At 43.9% G+C, this 25,155-nt stretch overlaps 1 protein-coding gene across 2 annotated transcripts; it reads left to right on the top strand.

The window, feature by feature from the left end:
• The first annotated feature begins 2,459 nt into the window (after window positions 1-2,459).
• SLC7A4 (solute carrier family 7 member 4) lies at window positions 2,460-24,864 on the top strand. 2 transcript variants are annotated; one of them, XM_083146924.1, is made up of 6 exons: window positions 2,460-2,735; window positions 10,793-11,856; window positions 17,053-17,747; window positions 20,438-20,546; window positions 22,103-22,320; window positions 23,463-24,864. In XM_083146924.1, the coding sequence occupies exons 2-5, from the start codon at window positions 10,875-10,877 to the stop codon at window positions 22,297-22,299; spliced, it is 1,983 nt and encodes a 660-aa protein (XP_083003050.1). In that variant the 5' UTR covers window positions 2,460-2,735; window positions 10,793-10,874; the 3' UTR covers window positions 22,300-22,320; window positions 23,463-24,864. The 2 variants fall into 2 exon arrangements, with proteins under 2 accessions (XP_083003050.1, XP_083003040.1); XM_083146914.1 differs by having other exon boundaries at window positions 22,103-24,863.
• Window positions 24,865-25,155: the final 291 nt, after the last annotated feature.

The following is a 25,155-nucleotide window of genomic DNA, read 5'->3' as shown; positions in this document are numbered from 1 at the left end:
CACTTTTAAAACAGTATATTGCTGTTTTTTCCCCATTTTAAAATGTTTAAGGCTGCAATGTGAAAGTGCCAGAGTTGATTTACCGGTTAAAGTTAACCGGTATTTCAACACGGTTAAAAAGCAGAGTCCTACACGTTTTGAAGCCGTTTTTTTGGCAGTTTGAACAGCTCTGTTTCAATGGCTTGAAACGTGTCCCTTGGGGGTTAAATGGGTTGAATGTTTGAATGGTATTAAATGATTTTTAAAACGGTTTTCACCTGCAATGTGAAAGGTCTCAAGGCTCAGACCCGTTTTAAAGTCCCATTTAAGAATACAGGGTCAATACCCGTTTCTGCAATGTGAAAGCAGTATCAGTGTCCTTTCCATCATGGGAGTATTTTTGGTTTTAAAAGTGACATCTGGGAAAACTAAAACTTTTAAAAGACAACAGAAATTCATCTAAGGATCAACATCCTGTTTTAAAGGGTATATTGGCATTTTATCTATTTGAATTGCTTGTGGCATTGGAGCACAATGAGTGGAGTGCCTTCTCACAATTGGTGTTTTTAGCTCTGCTACATTAAGCTGATACTTTTTATCACCTTCCATGTAAGCACCCATCACCTTGGGCCAGATGTTCTAAGCTTGAAAAGTGATAAAGTGGAGAGTGATAACACACCAGCTCCTTACTGTCATAAAATAACTGCAAAACAATCAGGCGCGATATCAATCTCAAGGCTCCACTTTTACATACGCACACTGTAACAGCGTGCGTTGAATAGACCCAATGGGTGGGCTGCTCCCAAGAGCAATTCTGGAAAATTACTATTTAGGACAGAAATGGAATTTTCATTTAACTACTCTAAACAATAACATGTATACACACGTATGCCTATAATTGCATGTAGATGTAGAAGAGAGCGCCACACATCTGGAGAATTTATGAATAAAAATAAATGGATATATTTATTATTTATATTTAGCTAAAATTCATTCTAAACAAACAATATACATAAAAACTGAATAGTAAGATAAAATTAGTAGTGCAACATATCAGTTCCTTAATAAATTAATAGCAATTGATATTCTTATGCTGTATTCGCTCCGGAGTGGTACCACCTTTTTAATTAATGAGTAAATTGAGTCTCTGAATACTCAAAGGGCATAGTGTTAGATGGACAGATCCCGTAAGTTGAAAAAGCAGGTGAAATGGTGGTTTAGCGCACCTGACGTGAGGTAATAAGCAATCCTCAGCTTTTAAAGGGAGATAAATGAACAGCGGTAATACCTCTTACTGAATGAATCGAATCCTCATGGCAGCCAAGAGATGGTAAACACGAGTGTCAGGTGCTGCTCAAGCTACACCGCACAGCGGTCAGCATAGTGCCGGCTGGCCGCTATAGATGTTTGAGCAGGGAGCGAGGGGCACGAACCTGTGATGGAATGCAGGTATACTGTGAACGGCTTCGGAGGTTGTTAGAATGGATAGTAGGTATCGGCAGAGTTCGGCAGTTGGGAAGAGTTACCGGCTGTTGTTTAGAAGGGGCAGGTAGTCCTGGTAAAAGATATACAGGAGACGTGCTGGAAAACAGTCCTTGACGCGTTTCTCTGCTGTAAACAGATAGCGGTTTCTTCAGAAGGCAGTGTCCTTACTCTCATGTTACAGCCTGTGTTTGAAAAATGATAGTTAGGGGCTGATTGGTTGGTGGTTTATCACTCTCTATTTTATCTCTTTTCAAGACTTAGTACATCTTTCCCTTTAAGTTGGAAGGCATATATTATTTATTCACCCCTATTTAGTCTTGGTTATGTCATATGTCGCCCATTGGATCTTGGGGCATTGAAGGAGGAGGAAAAGTGAACAATGGTCTTTCAAAAAACTGTTAGGTGTTTGTTGTATTTACTATTTCTGGTATGCGCATATTGTTAAGCCTAATACACATAGCCAATATGGGGGAGCTCATTAACGATGAGCGGGAGCACGCATTGTTAAGATATTGAGCATACACATTGAGCAATGTTTTAAAAGATATCACTCAGAAAAGCCAAAATGAGCGAAATCTTTTAAAAATCATCTAGTGTATTTTGGGCTAAGTTAAAACCCTGCACACACTAGCCAATTAGCGTCACCCCCCAATATAGATAACTATATTTACTATATGCATAGATGACAGTGGGGGGGGGGGGGGGGCATTAACGATGTGCAGGTGCACACACACACCATTAATGATATTGAGCATACACACTCTGCATGGTTTTTAAATGATATCGCTCAGAAGGGCCATTCTATGCAATATTTTTTTTAAAGTCATCTGGGGAACTCTTCTAGCTGCCACTTTATTTTTATAATTTTAGAATATGTTGTTTCACTGTGGGTTTTGTTATATGTTGTGACACAATTGTAATTTATATATCTATCTATATTGTTTCTTATCTCCTAGTAACATTTGGCTGACATGGTTAAGGCTGTAGTCCGACGTCATCAGTACATGGATATGCTGTGTCCCTTTAATGACTCCAGGATCTGTAGACAGTGCTCCTCCCTGAGCAGCCTTAGCAGCTCACATCATTATGCCGGGAACCCCTGGCAGATCTGGAGTAAGCAGCAGTCTCTCTGTGTGACAGGTGAGGTGGCCGGATCTTCCCCCTGGCTCACAAAGTGCAGCGGGTGACAGCAACAGCAGTAGCAGCAGCGGCGCCCGGACCCCGGCTCCCCCTCTCTGGCAGCAGTAGCTGGGCGGGTACAGCAGGAACAGGTGAGGACATACTGGGTGCTGGCTATCTGGCAACATGGGCTTGGCTGGGAGAGGCTGCGTGCACCAGGCATGGGCACATACTACTGTGCGTATCCAGATGACCACTGTATATAGGGGGAGACTAATCCTTAGGAAACCTGTTAGTACATGTGTGTGCAGCACAGGGGCCGTGGTATTGTGTCTCTGGGTGCGCAGCCTGAAGGTGGCCTTGCTCTTTGCAGTGCTAAATAATGTATGATGGTGATGGTGTGTGTGTGTGTGTGAGAGGCTGCCTGTGTTATCCCGAGCAGCTGTTCTGCCCACTGCCTGTGTGGGTGAGTGATGGAGCACAATCATGGAGCTTGCAGCTAACAGGATTATGGCTTCTGTCGGTATACAGGAAATATTGGTCTAGCAGGTCTGCAGTGTGCATGTCCTTCATATGTACAGTAACTAGTAACCAGCCCTGGCTGTGTGTGAGCCATACATTCTGTCCTAGTATTCTCTACTTTATGGTGCCTGTTATGTTATTGTTTGCACAACTTGCACGAGGGAGTCATACTGTATATACATTTGTTTTGTATAGCGTTATACAGAATAGTGTTATCCATGATGACACATGACTGTCAATTTGGTGATAGATTACTGTGTTTGTCATAACACTGCAACCCTTTTGTAGTATATTATTATTATTATTATTATTATTATTATTATTATTATTATTATATGCGTCTTGAAGATACTAATTTTGAAATACAAACACCCATAATGTAAACTATAGGCCACATATAACACAGAAAGGTTACATTTTAATTAAAATATAAATAAATATATGGTACTCTTTACCTAGCACGGCGCCCATCGCGGCCATCAAATGCACTAAAAAACGTGTGCGACGCGATGCCCGCGATTTCCCATAGGGACCAATGTCAAAAGTGTGATTGGACGCGATATTACTGTTCAATGCCTCAATGGCCGCGATTTTTCCATAGAAAACAATGTTAAATGGGCCACAGAGCCCAAATAGTCCCCCTGAAGTCTGAAATGGCCTCCACAATTGTTAACGCCACCCCACGATCAACGTGAACCCGAAGCGTGGCGAGCGGCGGCGGTACGCGTCCTCCGACCTTTTCATACCCCCACTATCCACGTCGGCGTGGAGTTGAGAATAGAATAGTGTGGCGAGCCCGAAGCGTGGCGAGCGCAGCCGGATACCTTCACAGGTAAACGCGTCCCTTCGCGGGCTTCACAGGTATCCGCGTCCCCTCGCGGGGCTCGCCACGCTTCGGGCTCGGTAGCTCGCTGCGCTCGCCACACTATTCTATTCTCAACTCCACGCCGACGTGGATAGTGGGGGTATGAAAAGGTCGGAGGACGCGTACCGCTGCGCTCGCCACGCTTCGGGTTCACGTTGATCGTGGGGTGGCGTTAACAATTGTGGGGGCCATTTCAGACTTCAGGGGGACTATTAGGGCTCTGTGGCCCATTTAACATTGTTTCCTATGGAAAAATCGCGGGCATTGAGGCATTGAACAGTAAAATCGCGTCCAATCACACTTTTAACATTGATCCCGATGACCGCGATGGACATCGTGGGCGCCGTGCTAGGTAAAGAGTACCAAATATATATATATTTTATAAACTTTTTTTTTTTTTTTTTTTTTTTGTCACAATGATTAAATGATTCTACCCAGACTGGTGCCTGTTTCCCATAGAATATAGCCAGCTATTAATCACCAAACAACAGAAACAGGGTACTGAAGCCAAGTACTGCTCTTATTACCATCCTTTGTGGCAGTGTATGTTGGATGATTCAGGGGTAAATTCAATTGTTTGTAAGTAATGGGTACCCGACAAGCTGTTCTATTGCTCTGCTGACTGGCAACAGTGCCGCAGACAAAGTACTGGGCAGGACACACAATATTTGGGTGCCCAAAAGAGTAGGCATTCTGAGGGATTAAAGTCAACCTTTATGGTGCCCATACACTTGTGAGATCGTGGGTAAAATCATGTGATTTCGATAAATCACAGTGACAAATTGCATGGATCTCACATTAATCACGCTGGTCAAATCTCGCATTTTAAGATATTATGTGCTGCCCATAATACTTATGCGATTTATCCCAATGCGATGTGCGATCTCTCAGTTTATACATTCCCAGATAGCCCAGCCCTCATTACATCACCCATTTTCAGGTCGCAAGGGGCATGCAATTTATCGCAGGATTGTTTGCACATCGAATGAGGGGAAAAAAGCACTTCGGATGCGATTTATCGCAACGTAGAGCTTCAAGGGAAGATATCGCATGCAACCGCACAATGATGACTTTTAGGGGTAAATTTACGAACGCTTATAAAAAATGAAGAGCTGATGTTGTCCATAGCAACCATTCAGATTCTGTCTAGAAGCTTTAGTAATTTTACCCTAGCAGGACAAGAGAATAATGGCGAACAAAGTTAGATACAGAGCTTCTACCTGTACTTTGCTGTTATTCACTCTATCTGAATAGTGACGCTGATTTTGATATCATAGGGCTGATGCAGCGTTGAATGTATTCCTAATTCCAGTAAATATCTGGCATGAATTTGCATTGCTCATAGCCTGAGAAGGAGCGATGCAGAATAGTACGCATATTTACCACAGGTACACTTACAAACTGCTGTAATAATAGGCAGGAAAAGATGTCACTGGGAATTCTATTCTCATAGAGCTAAAGTTCAATGAGGACGTACTTGCATAGCTGTGAATTATACACAGGAAGTACCCTCAGCTAATTGAATATCCCCCATACTTGTGCATTTTTTTTAATTACCACGGCTCTCATAATGTATTTGAATTTCTGTAGTAGCTAACATAATGGCCCTTATTTAGATTTGAGCGCAGTGCAAATTTGTTCTCAAAATGGGCAAAACCATGTGCACTGCAGGTGGGGCAGATGTCACATGTGCAGAGAGAGTTAGATTTGGTTGGGGTGTGTTGAAACTGAAATCTAAATTGCAGTGTAAAAATAATGTAGCCAGTATTTATCCTGCACAGAAACAAAATAACTCAAACAAATCTAACTCTCTCTATACATATTACATCTGCCCCACCTGCAGTGCACATGGCTTTGCCCATTTTCCAAACAAATTGTGCTGTGATCAGATCTGAATAAAGGCCATTGTTTCTAGCCAGTCCATTCGGAAAATGACTTATAGTACGTGCAATAATCTATTGGTAATACAAATTATGATGCTAGTGTGTTCTGTGACATGGCTTTCCTGTACAGATGCTTGTCATACCCTCTTACGCAGATGTCTCCAGGAAACCACACTCTTTGTCCTTGCCTTCTTTTTAACAGAATCACACAGCACCCATTCATGGGTGTGGTATGGGACTCCGACTGTCGGGATCCCGACAGTCATTATCCCGACGTTGGGATCCCGACTGCCCGGAGTCAGACAGCATGGCGAGTGCAAAAAAGCCCCTTGCGGGCTCACCAAGCTGCGGGCGCAGTGGCTCGCTACGCGAGCCACCTATTCTATTCTCCCTCTATAGGGGTCGTGGACCCCCACGAGGGAAAATAGCGGGTGGCCGTCGGTCACCCGGCTGCCGGCGGTCGGGATGCCGACGTCGGGTAAATCTAATGTGTTCCAATCCCTCCTGCGAGCTGGAAATAAAATATGAACATCAACGTTCCTATATTACATAGAACGCTCCTCTTCTCCGCCTCTGGAAACCATATGTAGCACTCAAGTTTTTATACACAGATCTCTCAGGGTATTATAGAGGTTTTATTGTTATTTCCATATGGCACACCACCACATGGAGCCTTTCCCCGGAAAATAAGAGTATCCTGTGGAATCAGTGTATTGAGAACTTAGCCCAGCCGGAGAAGAGGAGACGCCTATCCCTTATGAGGGGTGTATTTGGTACTTTTTCCACTTCAAGGGAAATTCAGCCTTGGTGAAGGGTCGACTGTCTAACCTCTATAATACTCTGAGAGATCTGTGTATAAAAACTTGAGTGCTACATATGGTTTCCAGAGGTGGAGAAGAGGAGTGTTCTATGTAATATAGGAACGTTGATGTTCATATTTTATTTCCAGCTCGCAGGAGGGATTGGAACACATTAGATGTGTCTTGTACACATCTTTCTCTTTTGTTGGTGTCTTACTTTTGTGGTGCGGGGTTACCACAAGTGTTCTATCTCCCTCCAGCAGACCTATAGCGCTGAGATTCCTGCAGTTAAAAAAAAATTTTTTTACGACGTCGGGTAAATGACTGTCGGGAACCCATCCGGCACCCCCATTAACCACTGCTTATTACGCAGAGCAGCAGTGAATGGTGTTTACACCCCAACTGCCAGTGCCTAATTCCAGACAGGTGATAGGTATGATTTATTTGGATAGACTATACTTCAGGTCATGTGGTTGTCTGGGGTTGATTTTAAAAATGTTAGCCCTATATATACAAGCAGTGTAAATTTATAGATGGTATCGCCTCTAACCTGCTCTATTCCTCTAGGTGTTAGTCTTACGCTGACTGTTTACAATTAAAGCAGATTCCAGTAAATACTAGTTCTGAAATGTAGCACAAACACATCTAACTTCTCTGTCTGGTGCCCGCCAAGAGCCGGATCTTCACCGTAATAATAATAATAATAATAATAATATAAATTGTTCAAAGGCTACAGATGGGTACAGGATATACTTCAGGGTGTATGTTATGCCCAAAGCTCCTTTGTATTACAGGAATGTAATTTTACTCTTTTTAAATTACCTTTTGCATATTTATGGATATTGTAATTTATGACTTTGGATAATTCAAGTTTCCAAATATCCAGTTTCATCCATATTAATCATGAGGACATGCTCACTCGATTTGCCCCATTAGGCTACACCCATTGGTGTGTGCACAGGGGCAGGGCATTAATGCAGATCACATCAGCAATGACCCAGTGTTTTATAAAAAAAAAGAGAAGTAGGATCCAGGACTCGGGTTCCACACTCACAGAAATCCAAGAGGAGTCTGCTGGACATATATTGATTTCATACATGCAAATTTATTTTTGTTGGGCTCCAGCACAGTATTCATCTAAATAATGATTTCGGACCAATAACCAGTATATGATAAAATGAATATGTCTTTATTTTTCAGTTAATTTCTCTTTATATAACACTTTTCACGAGCTTTTCATCAGAGAAGTATTTTACGTACATTTGCACTGTTGCATTTCCCCTGCCAATGACGATGCCAGTCTTCCAGAAAGAAAAGTTTCCTCTAGTAGAGTCAGAATTGTATTTTATTCCCTGTTCATAATTTATTTCTTGTTTGTATACATACAGTATACCCATAATTCTAGATGGTTTTTTGGGTTTTTTTTTTTTAGTAAGTGTGGGTGTAAAAAGTCTTCCAAAGAAAACACGTCCACTTAGTAAGTGTGGGTGTAAAAAGTCTTCCAAAGAAAACACGTCCACTTGTCATTTATGTAATGCATCTGCTACACTCAAAAGGGTGGCATTAGATGAATGGATGGAAGTGAATATTTGGTTCCTACTGATTATAAACAGATGCTTTCCAAACTAGAGTCTACATGTACAGTGCTTGCATCTATAAATTTATCTAAAGTAATGAGTATTGTGTGTTTCCTTCCTAGTTCAATCACAGTGACCAGACTGGTTACACTTATATCTCAGCAGTGTGTTCACTCTAGGTCCAGCACACTGATCAGTGAGGAGGGTAGATTTTAATTTTGAAGAGCAAAATGGTAGACGTAATGTATCACTACAGATACAATAGCCCTGTTCAGTACCCTGCACCTATAGTAAACACTAAGGGCTCTATTCAGTTTCTGCACCAGTGGATGGTAACCAACAGAGCTATTTAATTTTTGCTCCACTCAGGAGCGAACATCTCCATCTCTGCTTTTACCCCCACAGGTGTGGTAAGCTAAAAAAGACTGAAAGGTGACCCACTTGACTTTTGCCATTTGCATTGTGCCAATTAGTTTAGATAGGTTTGACTGCTTTACGTGGCTTAACATGACCCTAATGAGGCTATCAGTTCAAATGGGAGATCAGGGGGTGAATAGTGCACTAGGTGAATTGGCCAAAGGGAAGAAAAGCAATGTACAGTAGTTAACATTTAGTTTATGAGTATCTATGTATGGCGAAGTCCGCTTGCTTTGAAACAAATAATGTAACATGAAGTGATATTACTAAAACATCAAGCTAATATGATATAATCAGAGATATAATTACCCAGATATTTACCCAGAAAAAAAAGGGTACTTGTTTCCTAGCACGGCCACAATCTTCTTGGTCGTGTGCCTTAACTTTAAGGCACACGATGCCCCCGATGGACCCGATTTTCTTTCAAATCAGGTCCATTTTACCGTAAAATGGAAAATCGGGTCCATCGCGTCGGTCGTGTGCCTTTAATAAGGCACACGACGCGACCGACGGGATGGACCCGATTCTCCATAGGCTTCAATGTTAAAAATATTTTAACATTGAAGCCTATGGAGAAATCGCGTTCATCGGGTCCATCGCGTCGGTCGCGTCGTGTACCTTAACATGGCACACGACGCGACCGACGCGATGGACCCGATTTCTCCATAGGCTTCAATGTTAAAATATTTTTAACATTGAAATCGCGTCGGTCGTGTCGGTCTTGTGCCATTATAATGGCACAAGATAAGATGGACTTCATTAAGTCCATCTTAACATAGTAATCAATGGGATATGGGCCATTTCTCATTGTATATGGCCCCGTCATGCCCCCCCATTGTAAACGCCACCCCACTATTGACGCCAACCCGAAGCGTGGCGAGCGCAGCGGCGGTGCGCGTCCTCCGACCTTTTCATTCCCCTACTATCCACGTCGGCGTGGAGGTGAGAATAGAATAGTGTGGCGAGCGCAGCGAGCCACCGAGCCCGAAGCGTGGCGAGCGCAGCGAGCCCCGCGAGGGGGCGCGTATAACTTCACAGGTATACGCGTCCCCTCACGGGGCTCGCTGCGCTCGCCACGCTTCGGGCTCGGTGGCTCGCTGCGCTCCCCACACTATTCTATTCTCAACTCCACGCCGACGTGGATAGTAGGGGAATGAAAAGGTCGGAGGACGCGCACCGCCGCCCCTCGCGGGCTCGCTGCGCTCGCCACGCTTCGGGTTGGCGTCTATCGTGGGGTGCGGTGTACGCCGTTCAATTTGGGGGGGTTGGGAAAATTTTACATTGAATGCAATGTAAAATCGGGTCCCAGGGACCCGATTTACATAAAAAAAATAAAAAAAAAAATCGGGTCCAAAATCGGTCGGTCGCGTCGATCGCATCGCATGCGACCAAATCGCATGCGATGCGATCGACCCGATTTTTCCGACACGACCACCCCGATGTAAATCGGGGTGGCCGTGCTAGGAAACAAGTACCAAAAAAAGTTTTATACATAATGTAATTTCAAAAGTAAGTTGCATTTAATGTGATAAACCAAATTTTGAACATAACTTGAATAATCACAAAGCATATTAGGAAGGGTGATATGGTCACTAGGTCTACAATAATTAGGTTGACAAGCATTAGGTCGACATGATTGAAGCACAACATGGGGAAGGTCGACAGTCAAAATGTCGACATTGGGTTTTTACCATTTTTTTTTCGAGCCAACATGTGCCGACAGGTGGTATTTCATGCACTACAGTCCACTAGGGCATTATGGGAGAATAAAATAGTGTGCCGAGCCCGGAGCATGGTGAAGCAAGCCATGAGAGGAGACGCAGTGCTACATTTTAGTGTCCATGTCGACAGTGTCTAATTGGGGACAAAAAAAAGTGAAAAACCCCATGTTGACTTTTTGACTGTCGAACTTCCCCATGTCAACCTAATGCTTGTGTCAACTTAATGCCCTGTCGACCTTCCTGCATGTCAGCCTTCAGTCATGTTGACCTTAATGCATGTTGACCTTAATGCTTGTAGACCTAGTCTACCAAATGATACCCTTAGGAAGTCTATACCCTTGGGATGTTACTTGTGATATATTTTGAGCAGTAGAACTACGGTCTCACATACATAATAATGATTCATTTCTTTTTGCTGTTTTAGATCTGTACTACCCATAGACATGGAGGAAATAATGTGGTAATCGGTTATCCTGTGCACCTGATAAGAAATAACTCCTTGCAAGATGGGGACCAGGCTACCCAGTACTGCGTCTTTTGTTCGGTTCTGCCAGAAACTGAACAGGGTTAAGACTCTGGATGATGATCTTATGGAGACTTCATTGAAAAGATGCCTTTCGACTGTTGACCTCACGCTTTTAGGTGTAGGTGGAATGGTGGGATCTGGCCTTTATGTACTGACTGGCACAGTAGCCAAGGAGATAGCAGGGCCAGCTGTCCTTATATCATTTATTATTGCCGGTTTTGCCTCTTTGCTTGCAGCTCTTTGCTATGCTGAGTTTGGTGCTAGGGTGCCAAAGACTGGCTCTGCGTACATGTTTACATATGTATCGGTCGGTGAAATATGGGCCTTTCTCATTGGCTGGAATGTCATCCTGGAATATATGATTGGTGGGGCAGCAGTTGCCAGAGCTTGGAGTGGATATTTAGACTCCATGTTTGATCACAAAATCAAAAACTTCACTGAAATCCATGTTGGAACTTGGAATGTACAGTTCCTGGCTCACTACCCTGATTTTTTGGCTGCTGGAATCTTATTATTTGCCACAGCATTTATATCTTTTGGGGTCAGAGTATCTTCCTGGCTTAATCATATTTTTGCTGCCATTAGTATGGGTATCATCCTTTTTATTCTAATATTTGGGTTTATCCTTGCAGAGCCAAAGAATTGGTCTGCTGAATATGGAGGTTTTGCTCCATTCGGGTGGTCTGGCATTATGTCTGGCACTGCCACGTGCTTTTATGCCTTTGTTGGCTTTGATGTGATTGCAGCATCAAGTGAAGAGGCGAGGAATCCTCAAAAATCTATTCCCATTGCTACAGCTCTGTCTCTAGGCCTGGCAACAACGGCCTACATCCTAGTGTCTACTGTACTGACTCTAATGGTGCCTTGGAACACATTAATACCAGACTCTGCTCTGTCTGATGCATTTTTCCGACGAGGTTATTCGTGGGCAGGATATATTGTGGCCGTTGGCTCTATTTGTGGTAAGTGAAGCCTCAAAGTTTGCCTATGGGCTTATATACTTAAATCTTGCTCCTACTACCCTCTTGTATTTACCCCCATATCATTTTATGCTTAATAGAGCTACTGTTTATTTATATTTTTTAGGAAAATGTTTACTCACACACTACTACCCATTGCAGATTCTCTCGTGGATTAAAAACAAAAACAAATGGTGTGTACACATGGTGAGATTCCCTTGCCATTCGACTTATGCTGTGTACACATGGTGAGATTTGACAATATAGTTAAAATAGCATAGTTATCGCATGCAGATTGCACAGGTTTTTTACCTTGTGATCCCGATGCGCGCTCCCGTGACAGCACAAATCGAAAGCCAGATAGACAGGGCAGCAATGACTATATAGTGCAAATTGAATGTAGAAAGCATACCCTCTGAAGGGTAGAAATCGGTACACACCAGAAAGGGCAGTGGCCATGAGTAAAGTGGGTGTGCCCACTGGTAAAGGGGGCATGGCCATCCCCCTTTCCGTATGTGTACTGGGCATTTAAAATAAAATAACCAGGTGATTGCTGTGGTCCTGTGATGTGTAGGCCACATGACTGCTGATGGCACGACTTTGACAGGGGGTGGGACAGGGCCCTAGTCACTATTTCTAGCTGTTGTGTCCCCCATCTGCGCACATGTGGGGCCAGGGGGTGCCTTCTCCTCAGCAGCAGCAGTTCCCAGGCATCAAATAGAAACTGTGTCTGTATGTCACCCACTCCTAAATATCTCTTATGAGGATGAGACAATGAATAAGTGCCGCTACCTTACTTGCTGCAGAGTGCTTGCTTCAGGCTCAGATCCCGATCCAACCGCTGTCGTGCTGACCACCACTCCCCACGCTGAGCAGCTCAGCCTCATACAGCTTCGCGCCCAGAAGTTGCTCACTGAGGGGATGACAGCACTTTCCCTGAGTGCACCGGATCCGCGGTGCCGGTGCGTGATATCATGACGTTATGATGCACGGGACCGGGCCGCAATGCACTCTTGGGAACGGGTGCTGGGCCAGGGCAGAGCGGCGCAACAAGCTGACACCGAGCGGAGCCCGGGAGCCAGGTGGAGGACTGAGTCCGGATAAATTATGGAAAACGCACCAGTGACTGACAGGAGCCAAGGGGGAGCAAACACAAATAAATCGGTACACTCGGTACTATCTTTATTTGCCGGTACAGACCGTTAAAAAAACGGTACTGTACCAGCAAATTCGGTACAGTTGGAGGGTATAAGATTGCTATGCAATCTTTGCTAACTCTGTACTATTTACATACAATTCATGCAATCTCCATTCGATTTGCACTATATAGTCATTGCTGCCCTGTCTATCTGGGTTTCAATTTGTGCTGTTTCGGGATCGCGCATCGGGATCGCAAGGTAAAAAAAAAACCTGTGCGATCTGCATGCAATATTGACTATATAGTCAAAATCTAATGTCAAATCTCACCATGTGTACACAGCATAAAATGACAACTCTTACTTTTGAGAACATTAATTGCATAGCAGTTAAAAACTATTTAATTAAAGCTATACTGTAGAAATAATAACACCAGCGGAATAAGTTGATATGTTGTAGAAAAGGGCAAATGGTGAATTTAGAAGTTACTTAGTACATATTGCTTAATGTTCCATAAAATGACCATCTCCCAAAACACTCTAGTATGAATTGCTTTATCCGGTTTCTTTGTTTTTCTTGGCTGTTTTTAAAGTGTTGGTTTATGACACATGATCCTTATTGCACAAAAGAAAGTGGAGATAGATACTGTAAGAAAAAACAAAACAGCTTCTTACTGTAATTTTACATACTGTGGGGTAGATGTAATACACACTAGGTGATTTTGCCCAGAGTGGATGCACAGCAATGATGGGGAAAATCGCTGGGCTGAATAATGCTCAGTGCATAAACACTGAGCAATTTTCACCAGTTTAAGCGGATTTACCAGGGGGTGGATGACCTTCCATATCAGGATGCTATGGAAACCATCCACACCGTGTTACCAGCAGATGGTTATCGATGGCTGCCAGCAATGATACGGGAGCTCGCATCAGCGCTCATCGCAGGCCCGTACACACTGGGTGGCATTTTGCGCTAAAAACCGCTCAAACGTCAACACTGAGCTGCTTTCAGCTCAAAATCGCCCAGTGTGTATGGGCCTTAAGAAGCAGTGATAAGATTGGAAAAAGCATGCCATGGCAACCAATCACTAAATCCCCATACACATTCAATATCGGCCGTGGGTGACAGATATTGAGTGTACAAACTGAACAATATAAGTGCACAGTGCTGTCGCCGGGGCACGCTAAACTTCCACGTCATTTGGGGCAGTATGGATGGTGTAATGGTTATCATTACTGTCTCCCAGCACTGAGGTCATGGGTTCCATTCCCACCATGGCCCTAACTGTGCGGAGTTTGTATATTCTCTGTACTGTACCCTGTACTTGCGTGGGGTTCCTTCGGGTACTCCGGTTTCCTCCCACAATGCAAAAAAATATACTGGTAGGTTAATTGGCTCCCAACAAAAAATTTACTCTAGAATATCTGTGTGTGTGTGTCAGTGGCGGAGTAGCCACGGGGCGACAGTAGTGGTCCCTACACCTGCTGCGGTGGCTGGGGGGTAGCATGCAGCGGGGTCTGGTAGCGCTGGCGGGCTGGTGGTCCCTGCAGCGTATGTGAGATCAGCAGCGGGGTCCCTACTAGTTCCCATTCGCCGCAGGGACCCCGCTGCTGACTTCACATACGCCGCAGGGATCCCCTGCCCGGCGTATGTGACCCCGCTGCCCGGATCCCTTCCCTGCGCTGGCCAGGTAGGAGGGGGGTGAATGGTGCCTCCACCAGGGGGGAGGGAGTGATGCCTACACTGGAGAGGGGGGGCTGGGGGCCCCCAGAGACCTTTTTGTCCGGGGCCTCCACAGACCTTGAGCCGGCCCTGGTGTGTGTGTGTGTGTGTGTGTACATGTAGTAGGGAAATAAAAGCTCCTGTGTTACCTATATGTTTACCCTTCCACAGAGTTATCTATGTTTTTGCATATCTTGTTTTAAAGATTAGTGTTTCATGAGTAAAATGTTTGTATACAGTATTAGCAGATTTGTCAATCTATAATGTAATCAGTAGTTTAAATGCTTTTTTTCCTACTAATTATATTTATTGAGCTACACTGCTAATGTCATCACCTCCCTAGAGAATTGCCATTACTGAGATGGAAAATGCCACTGGCCTGTAGTACAATGCAACAATTATGACAAGCTGAAGAATTGATTATAGTAATTGCTGAGTTCTGTAAACTCAGGACTGACTATGGATTTATATAATGCTGGGATCCGGTCGGGACTGAGCTTTGTTCCACAATAACTAATAATAATAGGGCAGATGTATGAACAAGCGTTAAGTGCATTTCTTGAAAAATATTGATCAGAAAGCCCTTTCTGAGTGATATTGTGAACAATATTGCCTAGTGTGTATGAGGCTTAAGCCCCAACCACTGCTTTGGGTAGCATTAGCTGTGGCAGAGTTTCCTAACTCCCATCCTGTAAGAAGCCTTACATGCATGTTCTCCAGGCCTCCTCACAGATTCACAAGATAAATAATTAGTATCTTTGTAGCTTTCCTCCACTACCAAGATCACACACTAGCTTTCTATATAGTAACTACAGTTATAGCAACCCTATCCAGGTATCCTAGTCATGCCATAAGAATCACATGATAAGGCACACTGGAGGAAATTTACTATGTTCAATTTCACATGGAATGTTGCTATGGGCACCCTCTAGAACACGGGTGTCAAACACAAGGCCCGCGGGCCAAATCCGGCCCGCCAGACCTCGTCATGTGGCCCGCGCAGCCGCCGCCACCCACCCCCGCCTGGCGCCGATTACATTACTGCGGGAAGCCATCACAGTGTGAGTGTCACATCACATTCAGTGACACTCACATGACTACTCGAGACTGAGAGACATACCTAACAACGTGAGGAAGCCGGGTGACACAGTCACTCCGCCGCGGCGCTCGCTGGGAGGAGGAGGGAGGCAGGACAGTGGACACAGACTTGTTAGTGTCACTGTGTGACGTGCCCGACTCCTCCCCGGCTCCTCCTGCGGGCTACGGCACTGCCATGTGTGACACACGCCCGCCTGACAGCAGTGCCAGTGACATGCATGCTGCTGCGGCTGCCTGTCGGACTTGGACGCCGGCCCGGCGGTGAGCTGCCTCCTGCCTGTGGTGCCGCGCTGTGCAGCAGTGGCATCAGTTAGTTCAGTATATTTACTGTAAGTTCAGCAGTGGGGTGGGCACAGTTGTGTTGTCTCTTGTTGTCCTGACCAGTCTGTCCAGTCCAGAGTCCGTGGCCGGGCAGGCAGAGAGCCAGGCCAGCAGCACACAGCCGCAGCCTGAGCCCACAAATCTGCAGTGCGGCTGCCTGTGTCCAGGGTCATTATCATTATCTGTCCCACTGTCACCACCTGTCCAGAACTCTAGCGAGAGTCCTGCGAACCCAGAGGCCCAGGTCACCTGCTGGGCGATCTGACGTCACGTCACTGTGCCCTGTCTCAGGCCCCCAGCCAATCTCCCTGCTAGTTATTACTTACATTATTACAAAAAACAGTAACAATTGAATGCAGTGACAATAATTTATGATAATAAAGAGTGGACACATAGTCCTACAGATACAACCGGCCCTTTTGAGGGTGAACAAACTGCTGATGCGGCCCCCGATGAATTTGAGTTTGACACCCCTGCTCTAGAAGATAATATACAATGTACTGTTTCCATTTCTAATTAACTGTCTGTGATCTGTATTCAGTAATCCTGTAGCCCAGCATCTGTAAAGCATGTTATCACCTGGATGCTGCATTTAACATGCAGTGGTTCTTGCACTATATTACTGTACTGTATTTCATTGGAGACGATATGGTGATTTTTAAAAGCGATATCTCCTGGACATAAGTATTTCACATGCCGGCAAATCCATACACCACACTAAACCACAATGCATCACACTGCAACATAATATGCCACCCTATGACCAGGTGCAGTGTGCCTAGTGTATGGCTGTATGCACCATAACCCTCTATTGAAATGACTGTATCCAGTAATATGGCTATCACCTAATTCTATATAAAGACTAGTTTTTTTATTTTATTTTTTTACACAATTAACATCATTTCTTGTATTCCATTAAAGCTATGAATACCGTGCTGCTCAGTAACCTCTTCTCCCTGCCGAGAATTGTATATGCCATGGCTGAAGATGGGCTATTCTTTCAGGTTTTCTCCAAAGTGAACCCAGTTACCAAAGTACCGGTCATAGGAATCATTGTATTTGGCATTTTGATGGCATTCCTGGCACTTATCTTTGACTTGGAAGCATTGGTGCAGTTTTTGTCTATTGGGACCCTTCTGGCCTACACATTTGTGGCAGCCAGTATCATTGTGTTAAGATTTCAGCAAGATAAAGCAGAACCCTCAAATGCGGCTGACCAGGAATCAAGTCCTCAGCACCGTGACCCTGGAGCCAGTGCAGAGAGGGTTGTCGGAGAGGAACTTAAGGAATATGAGTCTTTTTCTGATAAGCTTCAATTGGTTGAAACTCAGAAAAAAGCCAAAGACCGCAGAGGAACGGGACACTTGAAAGCTGCCTTTGAACCATACTTAAAGTTCTTAAATGACTTTTATCCAGGTGAAGTTGTCACAGTCGCAGTAGTGATGATGATGGTCTTTGCCACAGGCTTGTGCTCTATTCTGGTGTTTGGAGTTCATCAATTACAGCTCCCAAGATGGACTTTCTATTTACTGATTATCATTTTTGTGATTGGGTATTTGGTCAGCCTGTTTTTAATTTGGGTCCATGAGCAACAGAAGAAAACGACAACATTTCAGGTTAGTCTGTATGCCACATTCCTGACTAGTGTTCTAAGCAATAAACATGTTGTAATACGTAGGTGCTAAGATGTGTTCCTGGGATTTTGTGTTCATAGGGCCTTATTCAGTAGTGTGCATTGATTGAAGCGGCATTGCGCATATGCCGCAGTTTTCTTGCTACAGTCTTCTTGCTACAGCTGTAGCAGTGAGTATTTAATTGCAAAGTGATTGATGGGCATTTGTGGGTTTTAATGAGTTATTGGTGCTATAGTTTTGGGGACGTATCACAGCTTGCGATTGCAGTCCCATAAGCAGTTAAATTGGTTCTTGCGTCTTCCTCCTGATGGCTGTGCTGCATAACCGTAGGGAGTCTCAGAAGGTTGGTAATCAACTGATGTGTGTCCATTAGTTGCACCTAAACACAAACGCAGAATATAAGATACCCCCAGTGGTCAATTCAGAACCATACCTGGTGGCTCCAACATTTACATATTTTCTTACGACCGCCTTGTATGGGATCACAGCTGTAAAGGCATTGCATCCATCTCTGAATCCAGCCCATAGGGCCTTATTCTAGTTCACTCTTTCTGACAAAATCCTTCTTAGATGGACAAAACCAAATGCACTGCAGGGGTGCAGATGTAAAATGTGCAGAGATAATTAGATTTGGGTGAGTTATTTTGTTTCTGTGCAGAGTAAATACTGGCTGCTTTATTTTTACACTGCAATACAGATCTCACTTTGAAGTAAAACCCCACCCAAATCTAATTCTCTCTGCACAAGTTATATCTGCCTCACCTGCAGTGCACATGGTTTTGTCCATTTAAGAAGGATTTTGTCAGAAAGAGTGAACTAAAATAAGGCCCTGTGTGCTTCATGAGTCTAATAGTAACCAGCAGCTTATATCTACTGCAATATTTATGCTGGATTTCCAGTGTCCGTACTTGTCATATCTAATATAAAGGCTAATCAGACTTCTCTATTAGGACACACTAATATCCCCCCCCCCCCAATACTGCTATTATTATTATTATTATTATTATTATTATTATTATTATTATATTTGTATTTATAAGGCGCCATAAGTGGTACGCAGCGCCATACATAGAGCACACATTACAAAAGTACAGGGTACACAGAACAAAACATAACAGCAACAAAAGAACTAAAACAGAGCACAATTAACAATTAGCAGCACAATTCTTAGTACACAATACAGCTGAGATATAGGGAAGTGAATGAGAAGAGATGCAGGTATAGATTGTAGGTGAGTAAGAGATCTGTAATTGAAATGCAAGAAGAGTGCTGTGAGAACAGGAGGAAAGAGGGCCCTGCTCTAAGGAGCTTACAGTCTAGACCAGTGGTAGCCAACCCTAGCTTATGAGAGCTACCAACAGTTCACATTTTCCAGACAACCTAGCAGCTGCACTCATTAATTACTGACACATTTTAAAAGATACACAAATGGAGCTAATTAGCTCACTTGTGATTCTGTGAGGAGACCTGCAAAACATGCACTGTTGGTAGCTCTCAAGGACTAGGGTTGGCTACCCCAGGTCTAGACAAAGGGTGGGGGAGACAGACGAGTGACATGAGGTGCAGGTAAGGAGACCTGAAAGCAAGAAGTGAGCATGGCAGGGAGGGTCAGGACATGAGACAGCAGGTAGAGAGTGGACAGACAAAGTAGTCATCTCCCTCCTCCTATCCTCCTCTCCCCCCTCCACCTGCACCCTTGACCCCTAACAGCCCTGCACTGTGGCCCATGCCACAACACACCCTGCTAGGGGGCAGAAAGCATGCAGAGTGAATAGGTATAGCACAGGATCGAGGAGCCATGGCTCTGGTACAACAGTGTAGTTCAGAAAGATAGTGTCAAAATAGAGAAAATAAATATAAATACAAAGTTAGGGTAAGTAGTGTGAGAAGCCGGTGTAGAGGGACATATATAGTGCAGAGACCGAAGCAGGTGTAAAGGGACATATAATATACACTGCAGAGAGAACTGATGTGGGATCTGGAGCAGAGAAAATGTGACTTATGATATTAGGGTAAACAGAAAGTACTGGCTATGAGCATAGGTCTTAGAGACCTGCAGGCCTGGAGTTCAGTGAAGGGCGTCCAGGCCGTGCATTCAGTATGTGTTGGAGGTGGTGAAGTCCATGGAGGGGAGGAATGGGACGGGCAGGGGAACTTCCAGCTTTTCTGGGTGTGCCCATAAAAATGCTGGAAGTTCCCCTGCACATGCTGTAGGTGTGATGATGCCTGCTTTGGGTGCGTGGCATGATGTCATGATGACCGGCATGCGGCCACATGATGTCAGCGCCCTTCCTGAATTCGGCAATCTGTGGCCAAATTAATCAGTCTAGACCAGTGACGGCTAACCTTGACACTCCTGCTGTTGTTGAACTACACATCCCAGCATGCCCTGCCTCAGTTTTAGCATGGCAAAATAGTAGAACTGTAGCAGGGAACTACACGTTCAACAACATTTGGGGTGTCCGGGTTATCCATCACTGGGCTAGACTGACTTTTATTAGCGAACGGGTGAAAAAGCATTCGATGGAGAGCGACCATCAAATGATTTTTCACCCATGTGGCCGCATGAGAGGTGATGTATCGTACACAAGTATACGTTCTATACCAATAAGTAGCTTTTGATTTATCCGATGTATTTACTTGCTTTAACAGTGTCAATGTGTATAATGTAGGTGCCATTGGTGCCCCTGATTCCATCTCTGAGTATCCTGCTCAACATATACCTCATGCTGAAGCTGAACTACATGACATGGGTGCGATTTTCCATATGGCTTGCTGTTGGTAAGACTTTCTGCATTATACTTTAGGCATTGTGTTCAGCAATCTAATAAGATAGTTGTTTGGGCTCTGATACACTATATAACTTATGAGATGTGTATATGTTCTGTCTCTCATTTCTATGTGTTGGATCCAGTTCACACAATTGCAGTATCCTACATATAGAGTATATATGTGCACATCCCCTTATATTTATTGTATTATAAGCATGGTTAAAATTTCAAGTTTAAATGTAGGTTGTACAAAGTTACATTATCAGTTTACAGTGGATCTCTGCTCTCCTCCAGTTCCTAATTTGGATAACAGCAGTGAATCCCCTCTATTGCTCCAGTGGTATCTTTTCAAATTCCTGGTGGTGGTGTTGGGGTTCCGTCTAGAGTTGCAATCAGTAACTAGTGCAGAATTATTTTCCGTTTTATCAGGATATTAGCTGGAGCAAAGCTCCATTGAGTGGTGCAGATGGTCCATAATATTCCCAGTTTTGGAGTGTTGCCTACTTCAAAATATATCCTTGTGTCTGAATAAGTGTTGTGGCAGCTGAAACAAGGACATGTTCTACTCCTATGTTTTTAATCCCAGAAGTAATAAAGTTAGCACAGGGGAAGTATCTGCTGCATCATAAGCGTTTCAGATATCATTGTTTTGTATTGGACACCATATAAATTAGTATCTAAAGGTCCCCATACACTGGGCGATTTTACTTTAAGGCTTGCGATATACAGGTTTCCCTTTACAGTGTTGCAGCACACTAATTGCAGCATAGTGGGGCGCACTCTGGGGGGTTATTCAGGAAGGATCTCCAAATATATTGTGCCGATGTTGGAATCTAAACTGTGTGCATACCACTCTTAAGTACCAAAGGGATTAGGCTGGGGGAGGGGGCGGTTAGCATACGATTAGTATACAACACTAAAAAGTGTTGAGATCCTGACCATTGGGATGCAGCTGTCTATCTTCTGATTGCCCGGATCCCAATACCATACTGGATAGAGATAGCTGATAGCTTCACTTTGATGTTGTCACAGGGTCTTAATGGTTATCTGGTGAAATGCCCTCTGTTGTACTTCAATGATTTCTTTGTCTCTGAATCTTGTGGGCACAAATCAGAAACTCTGTAGAAGCTAACTATAATTACTACCATTGTTACTTGGCCTTGTATATTTTGTAACTGTGGTGTTACTGCTGCAACTGATTCGTAGTATAAGCAAAGTTGTGAAGATCCATAGCTACCCCAGTAAAGATGCCTTGCAATATACAGGGTGATTCAAAAGCAGCAGTACACCATTTTGTTACAAAAACTGTGCAGGAAATGGGAAAACTTGAATACTCCAGTAAGGTATGGGAGAGGTGGGCTATTTTTAGGGTATGTACAGAACATGGGTGCCATCTTGGATCTAAGTCAGTTTTCCCATTTCCTGCACAGATTGAAACCAAATAGTGTACTGCTACTTTTGGGTCACCCTGTATATTGCAATGATTAAAATTAATTTTAACAATCACATTTGAATTAAAATTTAAATATATTTTGTTTCCAAGCATTTTCTTTGCTTTCCTTGCAGGTCTCATTGTTTATTTTGGGTACGGCATTTGGCACAGCAAAGAGAACTTACGTGACCCGAAAAATCATGGCGTTACCGCGCGCTACGTAGTATTCCCAAACAGCTGTCTAGAAGAGACTGTGCAGCAGATCCAGCCCAACGTCCAGGATGCCATGGGAAGGGCCGAGATGACGGATGAAGAAACCATAAAGAGATGATAGTTTAAGGGATCCATATAGGTACATTACATCCTATATGCTAGGAAAGTCTTATGTTGTACTTTTTCCTTCGCAAGAAGGATTTGCCATTTGCACTGAAATGTGTAAAAATTATCACATGAAAATCACAAGTGTAAAGATAGCTTTCAGAAAAGCATTTTCAGCATAAGCACTGTACAAACTAAAGGTTCTGTTTGCTTCAGAAATCTGGAGCAGTGAGTTATACCGTATGTACATCTATACTTAGCCTTACAGAAGAGTAGTTATCACTGAAGTTCCACCAGTGATTTACATATGATCGCAAACACCTCCAAATTATTGCATGGCTGGACCTCCAGAAACGAGGGATGTATTTTTTTGTCAATGGGAAAAACCTATTTTTTTTTTTTTTTTAGAATACAGAAAATATTTATGTAGCTAACTAGCAAGTGTAGGATTTTTATACAACTGTTAATATTGTATGTACTGAATATACTGAACATATAATATAAACCTTGAATATATATATGTTGCTCTACTGATCTTAAAGACACTCAAAGGAAAGCCGGCCACAGGTGCTGGGTCTAGAAGGGCCAATCCGAGCACCCGTCACGCCTCTATACTTTTACCTAAGTAATAAAGCAAAAGAAATGTAAATACTAAATATATTTGCTTCCTAATTAAGGTGGTATTATCTTGAAGATTCAGGATGGAGTGTAATGCTCTGTAATACCAGTACACCTTGCAGACATATTGCTGATATCTAGCTATTGTCTCCTTATTACAGTTTTTGAGGCATGAAAAGGACTATGATCCAACTGAATGGCATCTGGTCTGGGCATGTTGGCAAATGCAGACAGAAATGATGGCAGATCTGATTAGCCAACCAGACTAAAAGACCATACTGAATGGTAGTTTATCACTCTCCATTTTATCACTTTTTGAAGCTTGATACATCTGGCCCCTATCTCTGCCCAAGGCTTAGTACATAAGTCCCATAGTATGCAGGCTCAGGAGATCACTGGGTTTAGACTGGATTGTAAATCATGAATACTCCATATACAGGAGGTCATGTTTGATAGCACAATTATTAGGATATATGTTATAGCACAACATGAAGTGAATTTCACACTCATTTAATGTTCAGATGAGGTTTGTATGACCTGTACTTTGTCTATTTATAGGTTAAGTTCTACTCTTCTTGTTTAACCGGTCTATTGAGCTACAGTATAACCTGAATGTTTCAACTCTATACAACCATGCAAGTAAAACTTCACAGATACATTTGAAATCCACCCCCTAGTGATTTCAGGTGTGTGAAAGAACCAACATAAATCAGTCGGCAGCCATTTTATCACACCCACCTGTGTGTTTTGTGGTTACTGATGACCCTTAATAATGTATGTGCTGGGGGTACAAGTTCTCATCCCAGTATTCACTCTCAGTGTCGGCTGTTTTCTGAACACATGTAAATTCATGATTTGAAGTGGCTGGCTATAACTTACCTAGATCTATAGTATTTTGAATAAATATACACACATTAATGGGCCCTACACACATGCCGATGTGTGCAGGGCTACCTAGCTATGCTAGGTCGGGCTGTGCTGCGCAGCTATCGCCTAGCACACAGAGCTGACAGCCCACACACAGAGCGAGCTGTCAGCTCTGTGTGCTAAGCGAGCAGACAGCGCCAGTGTTCTCCGGTGGGAGAACACTGCCGATGCCGAGATTGATGGACACTGTCCAACAATCTCGGCCAGCGATAAAGACGCGCGGGGACGCGCACGGATGCCGATACAGCCCCCACACATACACCGATGTGAGGGCATTTGCTAAGCGACTTTGCCAAACTAAGCAAAATCGCGTAGAAAATGCCTTAATATCGGCATGTGTGTAGGCCGTATTAGACTACTTCCATACAATAAAACACTTAAGGGTAAATGTATACTGTCACACGTTGTGGTTGTTTGTCTTTTTTTTAAGTAAATTAACTACTTCGCTATCGTCGGTAGTTGAAAAATTAGCATATACAATAAATCTAGTCAGATAAGCAAGAGACTGCATACATTGACCCACCCATGTAACCATGGGAACACCCATTGTTTTCATGTGGACCAATGTGAATGGATCTGCGACCCTATAATGCTAGCTCCTTCTCAGTGACAGGAGCTGGGTGCTGCACTGTAACATTACTAAAGGGTGGATCCAGAAAAATTGCAGGCGGGCACCATGGCACGCATGTTCTAAAAAACATGGGTGTGGCCTCAGCATGGGGTGTGGCCTCAGCATGGGGTGTGGCTTCCAACAGCCATGGCTAAATATGGGATCACTGTGACCGAACTGGCTGGGGGGATGCAGTCTGCATCCTGGCAATCAGGATGAGGGTGGTCCATATACCTATGCCGGCATCACAACTGCCATCAGAAGACCAGATCCACATCATCATAAGGATCAAGATACCTACACAGGAATACCGACAGCCAGCATTGGTGAGTATGTTGGGTGGCCGAGGATGGGGGGGTTAGGTTTAGGCACTAGTGGGGAGAATTGGGCTGCGGGGAGGGGAAGGTTAGGGTTAGGCTGTGGGGAGGGAGGTTTAGGAACCAAGAAGGGGTGTTAGGATGCTGGGTGCGGGGATTAGGCATTAGCAGGGTGGGTTAGGCTGCCAGGAGGGAGGGTTATGGTTGGGGGGGGCAGGGGGAGGGTAAGTATACTTACATGTTATGATTCTTTTCCTTGGTATATTGACTGCCGGGATTCGGCATGAAAAGCCCGCGGTCGGGATCCCGGCGTTCAAAATCCCGAACGCCGAAATCCCGACAAGGGGGGGACGTGGATCGCCCCCCCCCCTTGCGGGCTCGCTGCGCTTGCCACGCA

The sequence above is a fragment of the Crinia signifera genome, chromosome 1 (assembly GCF_055691185.1).
Source record: "Crinia signifera chromosome 1, ASM5569118v1, whole genome shotgun sequence".
Lineage (NCBI taxonomy): Eukaryota > Metazoa > Chordata > Amphibia > Anura > Myobatrachidae > Crinia > Crinia signifera.
Note: the sequence above shows the minus strand (reverse complement) of the source record. Positions and strands in the feature narration are given on the sequence as shown.

Coding starts and splice junctions, on each gene's coding strand:
- SLC7A4 (XM_083146924.1), top strand. CDS start 10,875: ATGGGGACCAGGCTACCCAGTACTGCGTCTTTTGTTCGGTTCTGCCAG. Junction 17,748..20,437: donor AGAAAACGACAACATTTCAG/GTTAGTCTGTAT, acceptor TGTATAATGTAG/GTGCCATTGGTGCCCCTGAT. Junction 20,547..22,102: donor TTCCATATGGCTTGCTGTTG/GTAAGACTTTCT, acceptor CTTTCCTTGCAG/GTCTCATTGTTTATTTTGGG.